This window comes from Electrona antarctica, assembly GCF_951216825.1.
Source record: "Electrona antarctica genome assembly, chromosome: 8".
Taxonomy (NCBI): Eukaryota; Metazoa; Chordata; class Actinopteri; order Myctophiformes; family Myctophidae; genus Electrona; species Electrona antarctica.
In genome coordinates, this window is record NC_136789.1 from 14,071,188 (window position 1) to 14,095,190 (window position 24,003).

Below are 24,003 nucleotides of genomic sequence, written 5' to 3' on the forward strand. Positions count from 1 at the left end.
TAAGGTACATCATGGTACAACGTTATAGATCTAAGGTACATCATGGTACAACGTTATAGATCTAAGGTACATGGTACAACGTTATAGATCTAAGGTACATGGTACAACGTTATAGATCTAAGGTACATGGTACAACATTTTGGCCACAGATATGTGAGCTGAAACGTGGTTGTACCATGTGAAGTCTCGCAAAAGGAGAGAAAACCACCACTTTGGAAACACTTGGAACTTGGTGAGAAAGAGAGGTTACAAATCTTACCCTAGCTTCCTGGAATATCAAAGACATCTGTTACCATAAGAAGGTGACATGACTATGACTGTGATACGCGACATAAGGTTTCCATAAACTGTCTGAACTTATCTGATTTTGATTCGGGGAGAAGCACTGACACTCAGAACAAGGGAATCCTCTCATAATAACGCCCCCACACACACTCTGCCTAGATCAAATATGGTCTTTAAAAGCTAAACAGGATGTGGATTAATAATATATATATTATTACCGGTGTGAGTATATAATTAAAAAAGTGAAGTGAGTGGTGCAGTGGGGGGGGGGGGGGGGCACCCACCCATCCACCAACCCAGCCAGCCAGCCACACACATAGCTCCGTAAGGATTGGGATGGATAGATAGTTTTTGCAGTTAGCAGGTTAGGTAAGACAGCCCTTTTAAGTATCTCCCTCTTGTCATGTGTGAGACTGTAAGTAGGAGTAATCATATTATGCAAAGCACACAGAGAATAATGCAGAAAAGAAAGAAAAAAATGCACATGGTTTGGTACCCTCTGTTTGTCATTGTCTGAGTCTTATGGTTGCTGTCAGCTAGAAACCTTGTATGTCCAAAACTGTTACCTTTCAGGATTCAAATTCAAAAATACTATGAATAAAGCTTGACTATTTTTGCTACTTTGGGGTGACACTGTAGTACGACGAAGGAGGTCATTAATGTATGGGGAGAAGAAAAAAATCATAAAGTATAAAATATGGTGAAAAGAGGTTTTCACTGACGATATGCATGGTTATCTTCCGAAGCACTTCATTCTGTTCAAAGGCAGGCTGCAGTTACTGCTGAAAATAATCCCCAAAAGCGAACGCTTATGTGGGAACACCTTTTCTCAAGGATTTACAACATTCAATCCTGGATTTACATGCGTTCACCAAAGCAAGTAAAGATTTGTTTCCAATAAACTTTATATAAAGCAAATATACCGGCAGCTATATTTGGGGTAAAAAGCGTCGCGTACTGTACAATAGCCAGCCCACCTGAGATTTCCTGCATGCCAAAGCAAAAAAAAAATGTTGATTTCCTTTTCTGCGCAGAGACCTTTTAGGGAATGTTCAGAGCAACATCAACATGCAGGAGCCAACTGATAATTTGACCTCAACAAGGTCTGCCACATCCTGACGATGCTGGCTGTGGCTGTATGCTGCCTACGCCTGCTCTGTAAATGGGGATTCTTTTTGGCATAGAATTAATGCTAATCTCCATGATGAAAAAAAGAAAAATGTCTGCTTGTCGCATTCTATTAAATTCCCTGTCAGCAGTGCTCTCCAGCGTGCACATGGATGGCACATGCACTCGTTCATGGCGGTGTGGAAGGCTGCTAATTTAGCAGAGATTGCAGAGCGCTAAGCCTTGGGATTATCAGCAGCTCATAGAAATACCGTGAACGTAGTTTATCGAAGTTGGGTGCAAATCTAACTAATCGATTTAATTGATTATAAAAACGAACCAATTTTAATCAAAAATCTTTTTTTATATACCTGTAAATTATTAAAAGAATTCAGCTCTATATAGAACTGACATTTCCATTAATATAAATGTGTGCGTGTGCGTGTGTGTGTGCATGTGTGTGTGCGTGTGTGTGCATGTGCGTGTGCGTGTTTGTGCGTGTGTAGCCTTTCTCCAATGGTCAGGTCAGCGATGATTACGATATCCTTCCTTCACGGCACTCTCTACCTCAGCCTGCTGCTGTCAGTAGTCACAAGTAAGTAGCACACACACACACACACACACACACACACACACACACACACACACACACACACACACACCACACACACACACACACACACACACACACACACACACACACACACACACACACACACACACACACACACACACACACACACACAATGTGTTCACATGGGCAGATGCAAAGATACCATACATTTTCAATGGAAGCCAGCGACATGAAGATACAAAGATACATCCGATGTTTGTAACTGCTGCAAAAGCTACAACAGCTACAAAGCTGCAAGAAAATTGAGCTGGTTTCCACTTCAGCTACAAAAATACAAAGCTAGAAATAAATACGCTGTGTAGCTTTGTATCTTTGCATCTTTGCATCTTTCGCGTCTGCCAGTGTGAACGTAGCAATAGGGTTGGGAACCAGAACCGGAGGAACCGGAATCACATTTGGAACTGTTACCAGAAGTGGTTTGGTTTCATCACACTGCCAGAGCTGCTATGTGGACTTCACTTCACGTCTGCTGTGCAGTACAATGCCAGGGCTTCTCAGACGGTTTAATATAAAGGGCCATAACTCTGAGGTTCCATTTTTTCCATCTCTCAGAGTTATAGACCTTTTTAAGGGTCTATTTGGAACCCCCTAGATATATTAACCCAGAGGGTCCCTGTACCTCAATTTAAGAACCAGTGAGGTACAATATAGGAATACATAGGAATGGTTAAAGGGAACTGTTATGGCATCGGAAACCATTACAATCCTAAAGGATCCCAACCCTACACGCACACACACACGCGTGCGAGCAAACGTACACACGCGTGCGAGCGAACGCACACACACGCTCGCACGCACACACACACACACACACACACACACACACACACACACACACACACACACACACACACACACAAAGTGGGCTTTTTTATCGAGCAAGATAAGAAGCATTTTACTTGGAAATCCTCTGAAAACAGTTTGGACACGCTACAGACACTTCAGACAAATATACAAGCAACATTCCAACAGATGGGGACCCTGTGTGAGCCAAGTCCTCTACAGTCTACAGTATGTTGCATACAAACAGTTTGCCCACATAAAGGTTTATTATGTCAATTCCCGGTCAACTTAATGTATACTGTAGCTACATTAGTTATTCTATAAGGATCCTTCCTTGGAGGAGAAAATAATAGAGACTGTGTTCCAGTGTGGTTATCATTTAGTCACAATCTCTTGTTAATACTGTTTCTTGCCACAATCAAAGACACAATTATACCACCTTTTCTTTGTGTATTTGGCTAAAACTCATCCTTTGCTTTCAGAGACGTATAAGCCTTCTATCTACTGTAAGTTGTATTAGCCATAGGGCATACAGTCACTGTTAGAGACTGCTTTGAAAAATGATGGCTGAACATGTAATAGCCTTTTAGCTGCAGCACAATTAAATTAGGTATTTCTCTGCGCTGCGCCGAAGTGGAGGGCAAGGATAGAGCTGTCACTTCTGATGAAGCTGGAGCTGAGGGGAAGCTCCGTTTTACAGGAAACTATGTCATCCCGTGCAGTGGGTTTTTAGTTTCACTTTCCCACCGCGCAAATACTACATGTCGTGTACACATGCACGCATGTCGTCGCCGTCGGGCAGACGCCTCATATCGACGGTATTTCAACTTTTCAACTTTTTTGTAAATGAAGGCCCTACTTCATTGTCATACATGTTTGTGTTGTACCCATACCTGACGAAGACCCGCTCAGGGTCGAAACGTTGTCTACCTACAAATGAAATGTCCTGGGAGCTGTAAAACAGTGTGCGGATTGCCTTCCTTTTCCCCATACATGTTTGTGTCCCACAAAAAATAGCAGAAATAGCCAATCTAGAAGCTTGTGCGCTTGTAGAGCTGCTATTTTGCTATATAGGAAAGGCTTTGAAAGTGAAAGTGCAAGTGGTTAACAGATTCACCGCCATTAGCCGAGATCTACGTCAATTAAAGCTAATTATTTTATAAAACCCTCAGTGCTATTGCCGTAGATCAATGGCAATTGCGCTTTTATAGCACTTTCGATCGATCAAGCCATAATGCTACTTACGTTAGCATCGGGTAGCTAGCTGTTGTTGTCATAACACTGGGTCGCCCATCTTAGATCGTCCTCGCCATAATATCATACCAGCTGTTTCTTTCAATCGCCTATTCTCCTATTCATTGTCTCAGATGGCATTTTTGGTCAAAACAAGGTTTATTTGCCCTCCTGTGCACCGGCATAGATCCATTTGTTAAACAAGAGTTTTCCAGGACCCGTTCAACTTCCTAGTTTGTGTTCACTACCGGAAGTCTGGAAATGTGGCTTTTCAAATTAAGAGCTCAACTGCTGGTGTGAATTATATCATAATTTGTCAATAAATGCTAGCGGTCTAAGTGTTAAGTGTGTCTCTGTTTTATAGATATTGTGACTAAATAATAACTTAAACTACACTGGATCCGTGGGATCGCAAACAAACACTTATTTGGACATACAAGGTTAGCATCCGACAGAGACACACGCATGCACGGCCGTGCACGGGCACTCGTGCACAGACACACAGAGCCAACACAAACAGTTTTATTATGATTTATTGAGTTATTGAGGAAAGGACTTGCTCCCTGGCAAGTCTTTTCTTCCTGTGAGTCATCATTTCATCACTGAGTGGCAAAAAAACCCCCAGTCAATATCGTCCCTATTGTATGACATAATATAAACTAGCCTTTAGACTGGAGTTTTCACAAATGTACCTGATGGACAATAGTGCAGAACAAGACACAGCCAGTCTAGTCTGGGTTCATGGTGCAAAACTATCACCTCTTACCATGTTGGAGTCTATTGACAGCAAAGTGTGGTCAATTCTGAGCAGAAAGAAGCTGACACATGACTTCCCAACACTACCACAAACCAACCGATCTAAAAATAAATTGTTTGGCCTGGTGGCTGCGGTCTTCCATGTAGGTTTTGCTGATGGTGAGCAGAAATGTAAGCTAGATATCACTATTATTTTGAAGTTGTTAATCCACCACTAGGTGCCCCCACATGTCAATGATTTGTGCATCTGTTGTGCTCGATGGACAAATGAGACAAATGAGATTCTTTCTCTTGTACTGTACGTCCCCCAACATTATTGTAGTTAACAAAAACTAAACAAAATAACAAAAACTGGGAAAAAGTGGGAAGATTGTTTTTAATAATAACATTTTAGTTAACTGAAATTAAATGAAAACAAGGCTTTGTGAAAATAAACTAAGTAAAACTGTGTTGTGCATTTTCAAAAGTCGCTAAAATGGTAAATGGTGCATTTATATAGCGCCTTTATCCAAGGCGCTTTACATAGATTGTGCATGACTGTACATTCACCCATTCACACACACATTCATACACCGATTGCGGCGGAAGCCATGCAAGGTACCAACCAGCACATCGGGAGCAATTTGGGGTTCAGTGTCTTGCCCAAAGACACTTCGACATGTAGCCAGGAGGAGCCGGGATTCGAACCGCCGACCCATGGATTATTGGACGACCTGCTCTACCTCTTGAGCCACAGTCGCCCCTAAAAACTAAATGAAAGCAGTCCTTAGTATTAGTCTTCAATATTTGGTACATGAGTCATACATTCATTCCCCCCCATAGATCCTCCCTCAACCCTTTCAGCAGTCCCGGGGCAGCAGAGTGGCAGAGAACGTCATCAGAGAGGCCAGAAGATGAGTACCAGGTGCCGTCCTCCAGCTTGTGTCTGACTCAAGCTCCCGTCTGCATCTCTGTTGCACTTCCAAACAGGTACTGTACATAAATCTATGTCTGACAACATTCTCTGATTAGTGTAATTTGAGTTATGTTCAAAAAGGGTAGGCGCAATAAGCCTCGGCTTCTGCCTTCACTTTTTCGGTACCACTAGTTATTAGTGGATATTAATGTATGTACGTCTGTATGTAATCCTTTTTCCTGTACGGACCGAAATAAAATCTATCTATCTATCTATCTATCTATCTACATGTATTGTATAGTATTGTATACCAAGTCAAGTTCCTGTACCAAGTCACTGTTAACCCCATGATGGATGGATTCATGAAAGAAACGCACATGGATTTTAGCCACTTTCAACCTGGAGTACCTATTTTGGGCATGTCATTATGGGTGTCATTTCTCTAAAGATTTCAAAAACATTTCGTAGTAGACCACTATTTCCAGTAGTATGTGAGACTATGAGGAGCCATGTGGCCCATAGGACAAGGACCTATCTCCTGTTTTTGTAGCGTGAGGCGGCTTGATGTACAAATACATCCCCCAGCCATGATGTACAAGTTAATAGGGGGTGTTATTGTACACCCCCTGGACATGACGCTAGCATGACATAGGGAATTGTGTATAGGTATTAAGAGCTATTACTGTATATCAGTGGCTTGCAAAGAAATTGATGGCCCATTTCTCCTCATAGGCATGTGGAGAACGGCTCTCCTGAGCCGCCTGTGGAGGACAGAATCCACAAGCCTCCCGAGCATGGTAAGTGTCGGCTCCATTAGAGAAGCAACAAGCCAAAGCCAAACTGATGAATGTGCAAATGATCAGATGAGAGCATAAGTACACCCCTGCTGCTGAGTTCATTACGCTGCTGATCTGATGATCCATGCATGGTGAGAGTTGCAGAGAGATGAGAGCTTGAGGGTTTTTATGGCCTGAAATTCTGTGTCAACTGCTAATTGAAAGAGTAGAGCGGTGGTTCCCAAACCTCTCTGGATCAGGGGCCCTCTTGAAAACGTTGAGAGTTTTGCTGGCCCATGCAATCACCTGCTGTGGGTCGATTACATTTTCAGAGCATGTTCATTTTGATGGTCAATCAGTCGATTGTGTTCTGGCTTGGATCAATGGAACTAACAGTATGCTTTAAGTTCCTATTTATCTTTGAGGTTTTAAAGGGAAAATACCATGTCATTTGTTTTATCAATTATTTGAGGGCCCACTTGTAATACCCTCGCAGCCAACTAGTGGGTCCCGGACCACAGGTTGAGTAGACTATTGCAGAATTTATATTAGGTACGTAAGGTATAGAAGGTATAGAAGGTTCTGTGAAGTTGTTTATACAGTATATACAGTAAGGTATGTGGCAGCTACTTTCCCAGCAGCTACTTTCCCCCCAAACATTTTGTTTTTTATTAGCATATTACTATTTCAAAACATTTTCAAAAAACATTCCCAAAAAAGCAAAGATTTTCTTCAATTAAAAACAAAATTCAAAGATTTTTTTCATTAATTCCATAAATTAACGAACAAATGTTTAAGAAGTCGTGAAAATAAGCAGTTCTACAAGCTCATATTTGCGAGCTTGTAGATCTACTATTTTCACTAGTTTGGGTCCTGGGAGTGGGGAGACATCACATTTCACTAGTTTGGGTCCTGGGAGTGGGGAGACATCACTAGTTTGGGTCCTGGGAGTGGGGAGACATCACATTTCACTAGTTTGGGTCCTGGGAGTGGGGAGACATCACATTTCACTAGTTTGGGTCCTGGGAGTGGGGAGACATCACATTTCACTAGTTTGGGTCCTGGGAGTGGGGAGACATCACATTTCACTAGTTTGGGTCCTGGGAGTGGGGAGACATCACATTTCACTAGTTTGGGTCCTGGGAGTGGGGAGACATCACATTTCACTAGTTTGGGTCCTGGGAGTGGGGAGACATCACTAGTTTGGGTCCTGGGAGTGGGGAGACATCACATTTCACTAGTTTGGGTCCTGGGAGTGGGGAGACATCACTAGTTTGGGTCCTGGGAGTGGGGAGACATCACATTTCACTAGTTTGGGTCCTGGGAGTGGGGAGACATCACTAGTTTGGGTCCTGGGAGTGGGGAGACATCACATTTCACTAGTTTGGGTCCTGGGAGTGGGGAGACATCACTAGTTTGGGTCCTGGGAGTGGGGAGACATCACATTTCACTAGTTTGGGTCCTGGGAGTGGGGAGACATCACATTTCTCTTTTGGGTCACGGGCTAAAAAGCTAGAGAACCACTGCAGTAAGGAATGTGGCAGCTACTGATAATGCTGATGGTGTATATAATATGCTAAGCTTATACTGTATGTAAATTGTATATACACTGATCTATTAATGTTTGTTTAGAGCACTTTTAACAAACATAGAGTAGCAGTCAGGGCCCTATCTTACCCCTTATCCCTAAACGTATTTGTCATTTTTTCTTTTAATATAGTTCAAGTTTACAGCACTTTAAACAAACATAACAGGCACCCCTCATTTCACATGAGTGTGATTTGTTTGCCCTTGTTTTGCACTTTCTCTTTCTTTTGCTTGACTTATTATTGTTATCATTACCCCTGCTGCTAGATCATTCCTCTGAAGAAAGCCGCACGGAAATAAGATTTACTCTTATGTACCTGTGCACAAGATGTAACAGTAAAGTACCTTGAACCCTGAACCTCACACTCCATTAATCTACAAGAGTACGTTAGGTTGACCTCTTCTTTATCCCCCAGGTGGCCATTTTGAGCCTGTCAGGACGTTAGTGTCTGCCCCCGGCCCCTCCTTCTACACCAACAGGACACCGTCCGACTATGACATTCTGCTGCCCCCGCAAGGTAAACCCCCCCCCACCCCCCCTCCATTGCAACTCCACATAACTCCCACAAGCACATGTGTATTTCTTCGCACCCCCTTTTCCTCCCCTGGAGGAACATTAATTTCCGGTGCATTTACTAACACGTTATGACAGGCGTATGGTGCAGTGAGCCCCACTGGCCCACGGGCCGCCTATTGAGGATCCATTCTATAGAGTGTTTGTTCAGTAACAAGGCTCTTCGCGTCTCTCCAGCTCTTTTGTAAACAGAAAATGCATTTTCAAATGGCACACCAACTTCACCCAGTCTTCACCACCCCCTCCTGCAAACTGCAAAACAATCCTGTTGGCCTTTTATAGTGCCACAATGAGGCCAATTGGCAAAATACATTTGTGGGAGAGGTTCCTTCCTTACTTGGCCTACTGCGTGTTCATGCCGATTGGTCCAGTGGTGCCCGAGATTAGCTACTCACAGACAGACAGACCATCATCCATAATGGAAATACATTAATTTTCTTCCATTATCTTTTATTACACTACAAACAACATAGATAAATAATACATTTATCTATACACTGACACCACGCTAGACAGGAACGCCCAAAAACGTCACATCCGGTTTTAGCCTGGGGTAAGAATTTTCTATGGCTGCCAATGCAACTTGGTCCAATCCTTAATCACATACGGACAACCATCTATACCGATGCTATCTAACTTGCGGAGGTAGCGTGCCTTGTCCACGGGCAACAGATCTTTCAACGTATGGCATTTCAAATACGTTTGATAATCGCTACTCTGCTCAATATTGTTTTGAAAATGCCGCAAATTGCATTGCAGTGAACGAGCGCAAATCACAACTTCCCCCGGTGGTGGGCGGAATCACAGTTTGAGGCGCTGTTTACGCGCCGTGGTGTCAGTGTATGATAAATAAATAATATTTTTGACATTTGTGAATAATGTCCGCATCGTGAATAATCTATGAATCGATTTTATTTTCCACCCCTAATAAAAATGGTGTCATGCATATCCTAAAATATTGTAGTAAAATACTGTAGTACAAGCGCAGTGTGTGCACATGCGTGGCAGTGCGTGTGGCATTTGTATGGCTGCATGAATGCTTAATTGAATAGAATAAAAGTAAGCAGGTGTTTAACAGAATAAATCACTTCGACTGACTGGTCAACAGTCATTTCTACCCAACGAAGCCGCTCTCCCAGCTGTGCTCCGGTCACATCCCTTAACACTCAACAGTAATTTCTACCCAACGAAGCCGCTCTCCCAGCTGTGCTCCGGTCACATCCCTTAACACTCAACAGTAATTTCTACCCAACGAAGCCGCTCTCCCAGCTGTGCTCCGGTCACATCCCTTAACACTCCGAGCGGACAAAACGGAGGTCTTCGTCCGATCAAATAGTTACACTCAGCACCCCGAACGGAGATTAATCAAAAGACGGAACATTAATCATTTCAGAACCGAGGGCACCCCTCTACAGGCTGGGAGCGTCGATTGGGCAACATTCGATATCATTCCCGGTTGGGACGTCATCCAAAGTAGTCCCCCTCCATTTTAATGGATGGGATGAAAAATCTTAAAATGTTAATAACTCTTGATCTAAATCAATGCTTCCATTTCTAACCAAAGATTATGTTTTTGACGGCCCATCGCAGTCCTGTCGCTTGTCACGTTAGAAGTAATCAAACCTCCCGTTGTTGTCGTCGATCCCCTCGGGGGTGTTTTGGCTACATCTAGCTACTTCTAGCTACTTCCAAGATGACACGGAGCAACCTTGAAATAGGCTCTGAAGCTGCAAATCGCAGTGTTAATGAGAATGTCCTCTCCTGTCCCTGTCTTTTTCCCCAGCATAACATTATTGTATGTGTGTGCCCCCAATTAAGGGATTCAGAATTTATATAACGGCGCCTGTCACCTCCTCATGAAATATTAATTACATTGAATATACCGCTGCTGTGGGGCAGAAACCTTGTATCTCCATATTTCAATTTTCCATGTATTTTCATACTCTAATGCCCTACTTCATCCACTGCGTTGTGAGAATGTTCCCCTCAGAATAGGAATGCTGGGGTTTAAGTGGTTAAAGTTATTTTCAGTCTGTCTGGAAAGAAATATTCTCTCCAGTTTTCCTCGTGACATACTGTATCTTTGGGGAAAGGATTTACATATTTACGTACCGGTGATATGACATAAGGTGCTATAAAGTAACAGTAATGTCATTCAGTGGTACCTTGGATGACAACATTATTTACAGGGGTGACCTAAGACAAAAAAAGTTTTAGAACAACTGGAATAATGTATAGACAACCCACTATGGCGTGTGTTTGGATGTGTTGCAGCCGTAGAGGAGCTGTTCAACGGTCGGCTCCTGGCCCAGCCTCCACCTCCGCCTCCGCCTGTACGACACAGCTTCACAGACCTGTCCTCCTCCCCAAACTCGTCCTCTGCCATCCCGCGACCCCACAGACCCTCCTCTGGACACGAGCATGTGCTGTTGGCCCCCGGTGAGTCTGTTAAACCATGCATTATACAGGAGAGACGATTTATTTTTAGTTTTATTGACGGTTTATTATGAAGGTGAAGTCGCATGAAACCTTTGAGACCTGAGGCCGATTCTACAAATGCCTTCTAAATCAGTAGTTTTTCTAAAATGTTCAAAAATAGCAGCACAAGCTCACAGCTTGTATACCTGCAGCTTGTATACCTGCTATTTTCACTAGTTTAGGTCCTGAGCAAACATCTAATCTCTCATTTGGGTCTTGGCCTGAAAAGTTTGGGAACCACTGTCCTGCCCATAGACACTGTGTTTGACATGCTGTGTGTCCTGCCCATAGACACTGTGTTTGACATGCTGTGTGTCCTGCCCATAGACACTGTGTTTGACATGCTGTGTGTCCTGCCCATAGACACTGTGTTTAACATGCTGCCCTGTGTGTCCTGCCCATAGACACTGTGTTTAACATGCTGTGTGTCCTGCCCATAGACACTGTGTTTAACATGCTGCCCTGTGTGTCCTGCCCATAGACACTGTGTTTAACATGCTGTGTGTCCTGCCCATAGACACTGTGTTTAACATGCTGTGTGTCCTGCCCATAGACACTGTGTTTAACATGCTGTGTGTCCTGCCCATAGACACTGTGTTTAACATGCTGTGTGTCCTGCCCATAGACACTGTGTTTAACATGCTGTGTGTCCTGCCCATAGACACTGTGTTTAACATGCTGTGTGTCCTGCCCATAGACACTGTGTTTGACATGCTGTGTGTCCTGCCCATAGACACTGTGTTTGACATGCTGTGTGTCCTGCCCATATACACTGTGTTTGACATGATGTGTGTCCTGCCCATAGACACTGTGTTTGACATGCTGTGTGTCCTGCCCATAGACACTGTGTTTGACATGCTGTGTGTCCTGCCCATAGACACTGTGTTTGACATGCTGTGTGTCCTGCCCATAGACACTGTGTTTGACATGATGTGTGTCCTGCCCATAGACACTGTGTTTAACATGCTGTGTGTCCTGCCCATAGACACTGTGTTTAACATGCTGTGTGTCCTGCCCATAGACACTGTGTTTGACATGCTGCCCTGTGTGTCCTGCCCATAGACACTGTGTTTAACATGCTGCCCTGTGTGTCCTGCCCATAGACACTGTGTTTGACATGCTGTGTGTCCTGCCCATAGACACTGTGTTTAACATGCTGTGTGTCCTGCCCATAGACACTGTGTTTAACATGCTGTGTGTCCTGCCCATAGACACTGTGTTTGACATGCTCAACAACGCCGCCCCCCTGCCGCCACTCAGAAGACTGGCGGGGGAAAACAGCAAAGGTCTGTCCAGGACCTGTCTGGAACACCTGTCTGTCGACCACTTACCCACCGCTCAAGGTAACAGTGAACACCACTTTATATATCACTGCGTGGATATTAGTCTTGTCCCTCTCAGTGTTCGATTTTTTGAGTGGTGTAAACCACTCCTACAACTGGCTTTTTTGTGCAGAAAAAATTTGCATGGTTGCTATGTTCAAAATAATTTCTGACGTAATTAAATCACACCCGGGTGAACTGGATGACCGTAGCAACCATGCTCATTTTTTCTGCACAAAAAAAGCCAGTTGTGAAATCACATCCGGGTGTGATTTCATTACGTCAGACATTACGTCAGACCACAGCTCATCAGTCTATATAAGACCTTACACCACTCAGTTCACACGGGTGTGATTTTTTCTGCAATGTCCTGCCCCATATTTGCATACTGAGTCCTGGTTGGTTATATATAGCCTGGTTCCAGACGAATCTGGTTGGCTCGTCACCATTTCGGCAGTGAAGTCTTCCCACAATTGAGAGGGGCCAGACTTAATCTGCCTGGCGGCAATATGCATGGCATATGGCTACGCATAGAGTCACATAGAGTTAAAGTGGTGAAACTGCTTGTGACGCTATGTTAAGTAATCTAGCTGGGGACCCCCTGGGACCCCCCACCCCACCCCCTGGGACCCCCCGGGACCCCACATTAAGTTATGCTTTAGTCCTGCTTGGCCCCGCTCATGTAGAAAAAAAAGAGTAAAAACAACAAGCAATTCATGTTGCTGCAGTGACTTATTATTAGGCTACATCTCAAAGATGAAGTAGTTGGCTGCTATCTTAGCATATCATTCTCTTTTAAGTTAATATGATCTTTTTTGAGTGGTGTAAACCACTCCTACAACTGGCTTTTGTGTGCAGAAAAAAATGAGCATGGTTGCTATGTTCAAAATAATTTCTGACGTAATTAAATCACACCCGGGTGAACTGGATGACCGTAGCAACCATGCTCATTTTTTCTGCACAAAAAAAGCCAGTTGTGAAATCACATCCGGGTGTGATTTCATTACGTCAGACATTACGTCAGACCACAGCTGATCATGCTATATAAAACCTTACACCACTCAGTTCACACGGGTGTGATTTTTTTTGTTTACAATTACAAATCCCCTGGCTTATGCATCTTTTGTGTGAATCTCCCTGGATGGTTGATGACTTGTGTTGATGTGTTTGTTGCCCTGGTAGCCATGGAGTGTTTGCAGGCGCCCGCCCGGCCGCCCAAGCCACTGCCAAGGAAGATTCCCCCTGACGTCGGGCCGGGGAAACCTCACAGCATGGAGTCGGCCAGTGTGAGTGTGGACGCCAAAATTGCTAAGCTGATGGGCGAGGGCTACTCCTTTGAGGACGTGAAGCGGGCACTGATGATCGCCCAGAACAAAGTGGAGGTGGCCCGCAACATCCTGCGAGAGTTTGCCCTGGTGGCTCCCAGACTCAACCTTTAGCCCCAGAGACGGCAAAGAGACTGCGACAAAGGACGCTGTGCCTCTCTGACGGATTTCGATCATTTGAAGAAAAAAAGGGCTTTTTTTTATCTTCTAGGCCTTGGACTGAGTGGAGTAATGAGGAAAGAAATGCCATGGGGGCCTTGCCTCCCATCGTTAATCGAGAGACACGACAATGGCGACAAGACAAGGACGAAATGTACTGTCTGTGAATGATAAAAAGTTGAAACCTGTGAAACTAAAAAGGACTTGGCTTGTTGTTTACAGTGAGCTGTGCCAGTGCAGGCCTCTGGCTTTTCAAAATGCTCCTGTTGCCAACAATTATGTCATGGGGACTAGGACCACCAAACTATATAAAAGGTCCCATCCCTGCTACTGCTGCTACGGTTTCCTTTCACTCCCTACCAGAGACATGTGTTTGTAAAGCCTTTCAATATATGCCACATCATTTGCAACTCAAACAAAAAAGAAAAGAAAAAAAGAAAAATCTTAATACGCTCAATAACAATGCTCAGTAATGTGTACAGTTGGCGTGGTTTTTATTTACTACCAGTGGGGGGAGCCAGACTCCTCCATATCTGTTTAAATAAATTCCTTCACTCATCCACCCTTTTATCTTTCCTCCATCTGTCTTTCTCTTCCTATGTTATATTTGTCCGCTTTCTCTCATCCATCCTCCTACAGCAGTGGTTCTCAACCTGTGGGTCGGGACCCCCAGGATGGTCACCACATGATTTTGGGATGGTCCCCAGATGACCGTGAAGTGAAAATTGTTGGACTTTTAAGACATTTTTAATACCTGAAAGAAAGAAAGAAAGAAAGAAAGAAAGAAAGAAAGAAAGAAAGAAAGGAAATAAGACCAAATCAAAAGTAATCAAACTATACTATAAAAAGTGGTTGAACATTGGCCAAAATTGTCAAATAATAAAAGAAAGAGGCAAAATGGCCGATCTACAAGCTCACAATGCTCACATAAAGCTCACTATGTTCACAATATAAATCTGTCAAACAAAATGTACTGCCTCAACTCCTACATCCCAAGTGCTTGTCAAGGTGAGGGGGCCCCCAGTGCGAATATGGTTATTTTGAGGGGTCACGGGTCAGAAAAGGTTGAGAACCAGCTGTCCTACAGAACAGCTCTAACTATAATCGTTTTATAGCGTGTGACCATGAGCATTAAGTTTGCTTTTCACAAACTGGACCCTGGGCTGGTGAGCTGAGAACAGAGAGATAGTACCAGAGAGGTGGTCGTTGGACTGGTGCCTTATTGGTCCACTGGTCTCCTCTAGCCCAGGTGAACACCATGAACCAGCCCACCCCAGAGAGAACACTGGTCTCTCCTCTAGCCCAGCTGGACACCATGAACCAGCCCACCCCAGAGAGAACACTGGTCTCTCCTCTAGCCCAGGTGAACACCATGAACCAGCCCACCCCAGAGAGAACACTGGTCCACTCCACTCGCTGGTCTCTCCTCTAGCCCAGGTGAACACCATGAACCAGCCCACCCCAGAGAGAACACTGGTCTCTCCTCTAGCCCAGGTGAACACCATGAACCAGCCCACCCCAGAGAGAACACTGGTCCACTCCACTCGCTGGTCTCTCCTCTAGCCCAGGTGAACACCATGAACCAGCCCACCCCAGAGAGAACACTGGTCCACTCCACTCGCTGGTCTCTCCTCTAGCCCAGGTGAACACCATGAACCAGCCCACCCCAGAGAGAACACTGGTCTCTCCTCTAGCCCAGGTGAACACCATGAACCAGCCCACCCCAGAGAGAACACTGGTCCACTCCACTCGCTGGTCTCTCCACGTCAAGGACTGCCACATTGATGTATTTGGCTGACAACACCATCTGAAAATGTTTTGTGCCATAAAAAATAAGAAATCTTTTGGAAAAAATGTAGGATATATATTGTCCTTAAAGAGTTGCGACCCACACTAACCCAGTGTACTCATTGCTGCCCCATCTGGCGGAGTCAGGTTACACTAAACACGGGTCTGCAACACAAACATGGTTCATGAGTCATGACTTCTCAGAAGGGAGAAGCCCTACTAGCTTCATTTTACTTTTCTGTAGCTTGACCACAAGTTCTATCAGACAGAACCTGTTTTTTTGTTTTCCCGATTGACGACTTCGCTTTCTTTAATCGAGGAAGAAGAAAACAAGCCAATTAATGTATTTGTTCAACATGAGTGAGCTGTTTTGTTGTACACTTGAGTTTCACTGAAGCCAATTTGTTGATAGTGATAACTGAATTTATACAGTATGTGCCAACGGGCGGTAGTTAACGTGGTAATGCCTTTTTGTGTATGTGTGTGTCCACATGTATGTCTGTAGGAGATGGAGTAAGCATTCAACCACTTAAACCATACCTATATAATTCATTCCCCCCGGGATCTGTATTTGGTCAGCTCATTTTTTCCCCTCCAAATTACTTAGATATAGCCGGTCTACAAGTTCACAATGTGTCCCGCTGTGACACGTTGTGAGCATGTAAGCTTGTGGATGTGCTGTTTTCGCCCAAATGTTCACCCCCAAAATAGGGATGCTAGGGTTCATGTGGTTAATTATGGGAATTCAACTGTGCTGTCAGTTCAACCAAATGTTGTCTTTGAGGCTATGGGCCTGACATGACGTGCTCTTCAGTATTCACCACACACTGGCTGGCTCTTGTGAAGCACATGGGAAGAATTTAAATATATTTTTTTGCCATTTCTGAGATGCTACAAAAAACATGCCAATTTGGAGTGGGAATCACTTGATAGCTCTGCAGTAATTATGCATCTTGCTTTATGTTATTTCATTGCAAAATTGGGATACTAATCATCAGAGAAATGCAAAAGATGGACAGAGTGGTGCTTTGTGCTCTAGTCAAACTGACATGGAACCTCTTTGGCATACTGTGTGGAATCAGTGTGACTTAATGTGTTGTGATGCTTCATGATGGGAGACAAAAGGCAAGTCTACAGCCAAATGAAAGTGCTCTTACAATCTACAATATATATGACACACAGAGAATGAGACATCTTCAATAATCTGGTCTATGTACTAGATAGCAGCAGGCAGTCAGGCGGATGTGTTGTAAGTTGTAACCCAGTCCAGTTCTGGGCTGCTGCGATGAGGCGTTTGTGTCACGATGATGATGTTGCCCTGACTTTTCACTTAAAACAAGATAAGGAAAACTTTTTCTTTAATGCAGCACTACCCCTCTTCACCCTTTCAATTTTTTGTGCAGCTCTTTAAAGGGGAATGGCACTTTATTTATGAACTCTTATGTTATTCTTATGGTCTCGGACACTCCACTCAAGATCCTAATCTGTTATTCAGTATACAGATTCAGGAAATGTTATTATGTATTGATCGAATCATCTATTGATGGTAAAACTTGTTAGGCCTCTGCAAATACATAAAAATATATTAACAAAAGACAGACATAAAGAGTAAAGAGCATCCATAGCTTCCAATCTCTTCGGGAGTATGAATCGGCTCCACTGACAATGGGAGACAATGGAAGGCCTAAAGCCTCCCCAAAAAATATTATTAATAATTGCAATCACATTATAAACTGCCATGGATATCTTGTCTTTTCTCATTTATAATTATGAAAATGCTTTAGTATGGAGATGTGCATTGTGCCTGGGAGACGAAACTTTGCAGAGAGCATAGGAATAACATTTCTAAACTGTGGGCTGTGGCATTCCCATTTAACGTCAACCCTTAAACCCTCTGTTGACCGGGTTCCCAAGGGCTCTATCCAATGCCTCCTTCCCTCTACACCTCAAATCTTCCCAGAAAATAGCAGATCTTCAAGCTCATGGTGAGTCGCAATGCGACACATTGAGAGCTTGTAGATGCACTATTTTCACAGAATGATAGCCACAGAATAGAATAGGGTAATGTTGCACTGGGTCTGGGTGTTTTGTTTTGTTTGTTTGTTTGTTTGTTTGTTTGTTTGTTTGTTTGTTCAACTTGAACACGCCTCTGAGCTCAGCATTGTCTGTTCCTTTAGGTCCCTTATTAAGGGGATAAGTGGCCTTAGGTTGCAAAGAGCAATTTTTTTTTCTAATTCCATTTTCTTATTAATGTGGTTCAGTGACAAATACTGTGTCAAATATGTAAAGCATAGAGTAATGTGCAATTAATTTATATATTATTAATGCCTTTTCCTTGATATGTTATTTTCATGGACAAGTAAATAAAAAAACGTCTTGAGGTCTTTGCGTCCCTGTATTTCTAAACGGTATGTGAGTGATGCTGACCATGCTACTGAGTGATGCTGACCATGCTACTGAGTGATGCTGACCATGATACTGAGTGATGCTGTGACCATGATACTGAGTGATGCTGACCATGCTACTGAGTGATGCTGACCATGATACTGAGTGATGCTGACCATGATACTGAGTGATGCTGACCATGATACTGAGTGATGCTGACCACGATACTGAGTGATGCTGACCATGCTACTGAGTGATGCTGACCATGCTACTGAGTGATGCTGACCATGATACTGAGTGATGCTGACCATGCTACTGAGTGATGCTGACCATGATACTGAGTGATGCTGACCATGATACTGAGTGATGCTGACCATGATACTGAGTGATGCTGACCAGGATACTGAGTGATGCTGACCATGATACTGAGTGATGCTGACCATGATACTGAGTGATGCTGACCATGATACTGAGTGATGCTGACCATGATACTGAGTGATGCTGACCAGGATACTGAGTGATGCTGACCATGATACTGAGTGATGCTGACCATGATACCATGCTACTGAGTGATGCTGACCATGCTACTGAGTGATGCTGACCATGATACTGAGTGATGCTGACCATGATACTGAGTGATGCTGACCATGATACTGAGTGATACTGACCATGATACTGAGTGATGCTGACCATGCTACTGAGTGATGCTGACCATGCTACTGAGTGATGCTGACCATGATACTGAGTGATGCTGACCACGATACTGACATGATATTGACCTTGATACTGACTGATACTGACCATGATACTGACGTGATATTGACCATGATACTGATATGATACTGACTGATGCTGACAATGATATTGACCACGATACTGACATGATATTGACCATGATACTGACTGATACTGACCATGATACTGATATGACTGACTGATGCTGACAATGATATTGACCATGATACTGACATGATATTGACCATGATACTGACTGATACTGGCCATGATACTGACATGATATTGACCATGATACTGATATGATACTGACTGATGCTGACAATGATATTGACCATGATACTAACTGATGCTGACCATGATACTGACATGATACTGACTGATGCTGACCATGATACTGACATGATATTGACCATGATACTGACATGATATTGACCATGATACTGACATGATATTGACCATGATACTGACATGATATTGACCATGATACTGACATGATATTGACCATGATACTGACATGACCATAATACTGCAGTTAATGATGCTGGTTGTGTTGGAGAATCTTCATCACTCAATAACAATAAAATCAATAACGACACGACAGATGTGCAGGCTCAACTATTTTTTTAGCAAAAGCAGGTTAACACCCAAGGGCCAACTACATAATTTAGCTTCGGATTTAAACGATTTAATTTAACTGTCATCATTCATCATCAATTTTTAATATCAATGGTCATTTGTCAGTGAGGTATGTGCTGTGAACTCAGCCTTTTAGACTTATGTCACATTACCAAATGTAACCAAGCAAGGTAAAAAAAAAAATCACACCGTGTGAACTGAGTGGTGTAAGGTCTTATATAGACTGATCAGCTGTGGTCTGACGTAATGTCTGACGTAATGAAATCACACCCGTGTGAACTGGGTGACCATAGCAACCGTGCTCATTTTTTGAGCACAGACAGACAGACACGTAAACTAACAAAGCCAGTTGTAGGAGTGGTTTACACCACTCAAAAATTACAAAAATGTAAAATACAAGGAACAAGGAACACTGACAAATTATACATGGGAAATGCCCAGGTTAAAAAACATTAATGTAAAAATGTCCCATACTGTTGGGCGCCGTTCATAATACAATTCAGGTATGAAGCTGCGGGCCGTATAATATTCTCCCCAGGGCCGCATTTGGCCCGCGGCCACGGGCCGCACTTTGGACACAGCTGAACTACTGTAGGGCAATGGTATTCAACCAGTGGTCCAGGGACCACCAGTGGTCCTTGAGGGGGTTCCAGGTGGTCCCCTGCTAAATGATGGAGAGTTGGTAATCAAATGGAACCTTAAAGTTGCTATAAGCACACACACACACACACACACACACACGACTGGGGCGACTGTGGCTCAAGAGGTAGAGCAGGTCGTCCAATGATCCATGGGTCGGCGGTTCGAATCCCGGCTCCTCCTGGCTACATGTCGAAGTGTCCTTGGGCAAGACACTGAACCCCATATTGCTCCCGATGTGCTGGTTGGTACCTTGCATGGCTTCCGCCGCAATCGGTGTATGAATGTGTGTGTGAATGGGTGAATGTAATGCACAATCTATGTAAAGCGCCTTGGATAAAGGCGCTATATAAATGCACCATTTACCATTTAACACACACACACACACACACACACACACACACACACACACACACACACACACACACACACACACACACACACACAGATGTCCCTCCCACCCCATGGTTGATGCTCAAAGAAGGACACATACGGTAATAGCCTACACTCATAAAAGAACATAGGGTTAAACTCCAAAAATTAATTATAAAATAAAAGCTTCAAGTAGAGCTGCCAGCAGGGTCTTGTCCTGTCCTGTTAAACCTAGCGGAAGATACATCCATTATTATTTAAAAATAAATCCAGCAGAAAGCTGCCATGTCGGAATGGAAAGAATGTGGTGAGAGTGGCACCTGCTGTAATTGCTAGCATTTTTCGCCCCATCGGCACCACTTGCTAAAGTAATCTGAGGTTAACTCAATGGTGTCATCATTTAAATAATGTGTAAAAAGGTTCTAAACAGATTGAAGGTTACAGATGCTATTTTCATAGTATATCTAATATTAGGCTTTAGGTATAGTTTCTGACAGCAGAATTGCTGCAAATGGATTTGAGATGAATCAGGCCTGATCCGTAAGCTGACAACATGTCTTCAGAAGGGGGACCATATCGTATATATTACCTAATTACCTTTAACACCAGGCGATCCATGACAGGTTGAAACTGAGTTTGCAATAGAGGGTATGCATGTGACATCATCATATATACTTTCTGGCCTTGACAGCCTATACGGTACATCCAAACAGAAAAGTCCTATCTGATTGCATTAAACAACATTAAAGGTACGTTAAACTCACTTTGTCACTCATTGACTCACTGTCAATGTATGCACATATCCTCTATATAGAAATACTCTGTTACAAGTAAAAGTCCAGAATTCATGTACTTAAAAGTACAAAAGTATTGGCATCAAAATGTACGTAAAGTACAATGGAAAAAGTACTTACTGTATTATACATGTAGCACTGCCCCTTTAAGCGTAGTGCATAAAAGGGGTGACCAGGTTTGAGGCCTCATGTTGGGCCAGAAGCCTGATTTGAGTGTTTGTTGGGGACCTGGAGGCATGAGGTGTGCAGCCGCAGCGTAGAACTTGGTAAGAAAACCTGAAACAAATGTTGATGCTTTGATAATTCATTTAGATTATATGGGGACATAATTACTGACATTTTATATTCCATTTGCAGAGTTCGGCAGGTGTGTGCCTAAGGGTTAGAGGAGCGCCCTTGTTGCCGAAAGGTTGCCAGTTCGATTTCCCAGATGGGCAGGAAAAATCTGGATCGGGAAGTAATTGGTCATCACTCACCCAACACTGCTGAAGTGCCCTTGAGCAAGGCACTGAACCCCCAACTGCTCCAGTGGAGCTGCTTAGTGGTCAACAGTATAAGACTGTGGTTGTACTGGTCAGCTCCCAGGTTTTAATGTGTTGATCTGTGTGTTTCTATGTGCAGGGCGTTGCTGAAAATACCCTGGATAAAAAAATAAAGGGTAGGAGAGTGGGATTTAAGAGGTTTTTTTTGTTAACTGTTAGCCTCATTTATCCTCTTTATAGAGCCTCCAGGTCCCTTCCTGGGTTAACCACATCCACAGCCACTCCTGTGACAGGCTCAGTGGGAGCCTTGAGTATACTGACTGGGTAGGTTTTGGTATTTTGTTGTATTTTAGTCATTTTGCTATATATTTTTATTATGTAATGAATTTGTATTGAGGGGTAACCAGATTTTTCCCACCGTGCCATATTGTACTTGAGACTGGGTTTTACCAGATTGTTTGTTGGGCCACAGTTGATTTGCTGTGTATGTTTAGTTTGGAGGACCCAGTAGGCCCTGACACATTCAACCTATATCACCTGCCGTTGGGCTCAGTCCCACTTTTAGAATCATGATTTCCCATCTATAATAACCCCTCTTCCCTTCTGTATTTTAACTTGAATAATATTTGTCTACATGTTGAAAATACTTGACACTTTTGTGACATCAGCCTCTGGTTCTGTTCATTCTGAGCCCATTCCAACTTGGGGAACTCTGCCTTGTTCAGTTACATTGTCCAGCATATACAGAATGCTATGCTTAATGTGTTTCTAGGATTCCTGTAGTCATTTCATAATAGTCCGAAGGTAGTAATAATATACTATAATATATTATATTATTGCGACCATAGGTCGCATTTACTATGAAAACCTGCATCTCCCGTCCGTCCGGCCGTCCGTCCATCCGTTATATATGGTCACGCCTCGTGACATCACTCCTCCATATATGGTCACGCCTCGTGACATCACTCCTCCATATATGGTCACGCCTCGTGACATCACTCCTCCATATATGGTCACGCCCATGACATCACATGACATCATGAAGACTCTTAGATCTCCATATATGGTTGTCAGTCCATCACGCCTCGTGACATCACGCCTTGTGACACGCTCCGTATGTCAATCTGACATCATCAAACCCTCTACTGGATAACCATACACGGAGAAGACTGGATCATCACCTGCATATATGGAGCCGGCCAGCAACTCTACATCTGACCTCAAACCTCAAATCCTTAGATCTCCATATATGGAGCTGACCTGTGTTGTTCTGACCTCATCAAACCCTGTACACTCAAGACAAGCTCCATATAGCCAGTATTCATTCCATATGTTGATCTGACCCCCCATGCCAAAGTGCCAGTGCTCGCCCAGCAGTCTGCCGTCACCCAGGCGGATGTGTGCACGCCCTCAGGCGTCTTACTGGTATCTAATAATATAATATACTATAATAAAGTTGTATCGTATAATAATATAGTACCAAATGTAAAAGTACTTATACCCCCATTTCACAATGTATTTTGAAACGGCGATCTACAAGCTCACCAGCTTGTAGATCAGCTATTTTCAAATGGCCAAAATAGGGCTGAAGTGGTACTTCAAGTAGGCCTACAGTACTTAAGTACATTAGTTACTTTACACCACTGTCCATGACAGGTTGAAACAGTAAAATACCAGTTGATAGGCTGAAGAATGATGCATGAATAATAATAATAATGTATGTGGATTGCAAAAAAAACCCCAAAAAAACAAAATTGGTCTAGAGAGCTACATTTCTAAATGAATGACATCACTTATCAAACCAATGGCTCTGCACTATAGCAGCTCATTTTGTTCAATGGTTAGAGGGAAAACGCAAACTAATGCATATATTTCAGAGATTGGTTAAATGTGCAACCAATTACATTATGCGACCACATTATCGCATAATCCCGGAGGGACTAGCTGTTTTATATAATTGTTTCCATAAAGATGCGAGGCATAGCACATTTCATACAGAAGGTTTCTTCCCTATGGCAGTAACTAGGCACAAACAAGGCCAGTGACAGATCACTGTCTGAGACTCGGACTGACCCCACACGTGCACTGCACACATGCAGGCAATTCAGAGTGCTTTACAGCCATACAAATGCATTAAGGCACAAGAAAGCATTTTCTTTTATTTTTATTATGTTTATTATGTTTTCAAATGTCTAAAGTAGATTCATCGTTTTAAAGAGGCATAGCAAAACTAAAGGTTAAAGTGCAATTATGGT

At 43.3% G+C, this 24,003-nt stretch overlaps 1 protein-coding gene across 3 annotated transcripts in view; it reads left to right on the forward strand.

Moving 5' to 3' along the window:
• cblb (Cbl proto-oncogene B, E3 ubiquitin protein ligase) overlaps positions 1–14,474 on the forward strand; it is a 79,714-nt gene extending 65,240 nt beyond the window's left edge. For 2 of the 3 annotated variants that reach the window (XM_079508156.1, XM_079508155.1), the window contains exons 13-19: positions 1,899–1,987; positions 5,621–5,767; positions 6,426–6,490; positions 8,473–8,574; positions 10,905–11,069; positions 12,320–12,451; positions 13,613–14,474. In XM_079508156.1, the coding sequence (XP_079364282.1) occupies positions 1,899–1,987; positions 5,621–5,767; positions 6,426–6,490; positions 8,473–8,574; positions 10,905–11,069; positions 12,320–12,451; positions 13,613–13,869 (957 nt within the window). In that variant the 3' untranslated portion in view covers positions 13,870–14,474. The remainder of the gene's footprint in view (positions 1–1,898; positions 1,988–5,620; positions 5,768–6,425; positions 6,491–8,472; positions 8,575–10,904; positions 11,070–12,319; positions 12,452–13,612) is intronic. The other variant, XM_079508157.1, reaches the window with a different exon arrangement.
• The last annotated feature ends 9,529 nt before the right edge of the window (positions 14,475–24,003 follow it).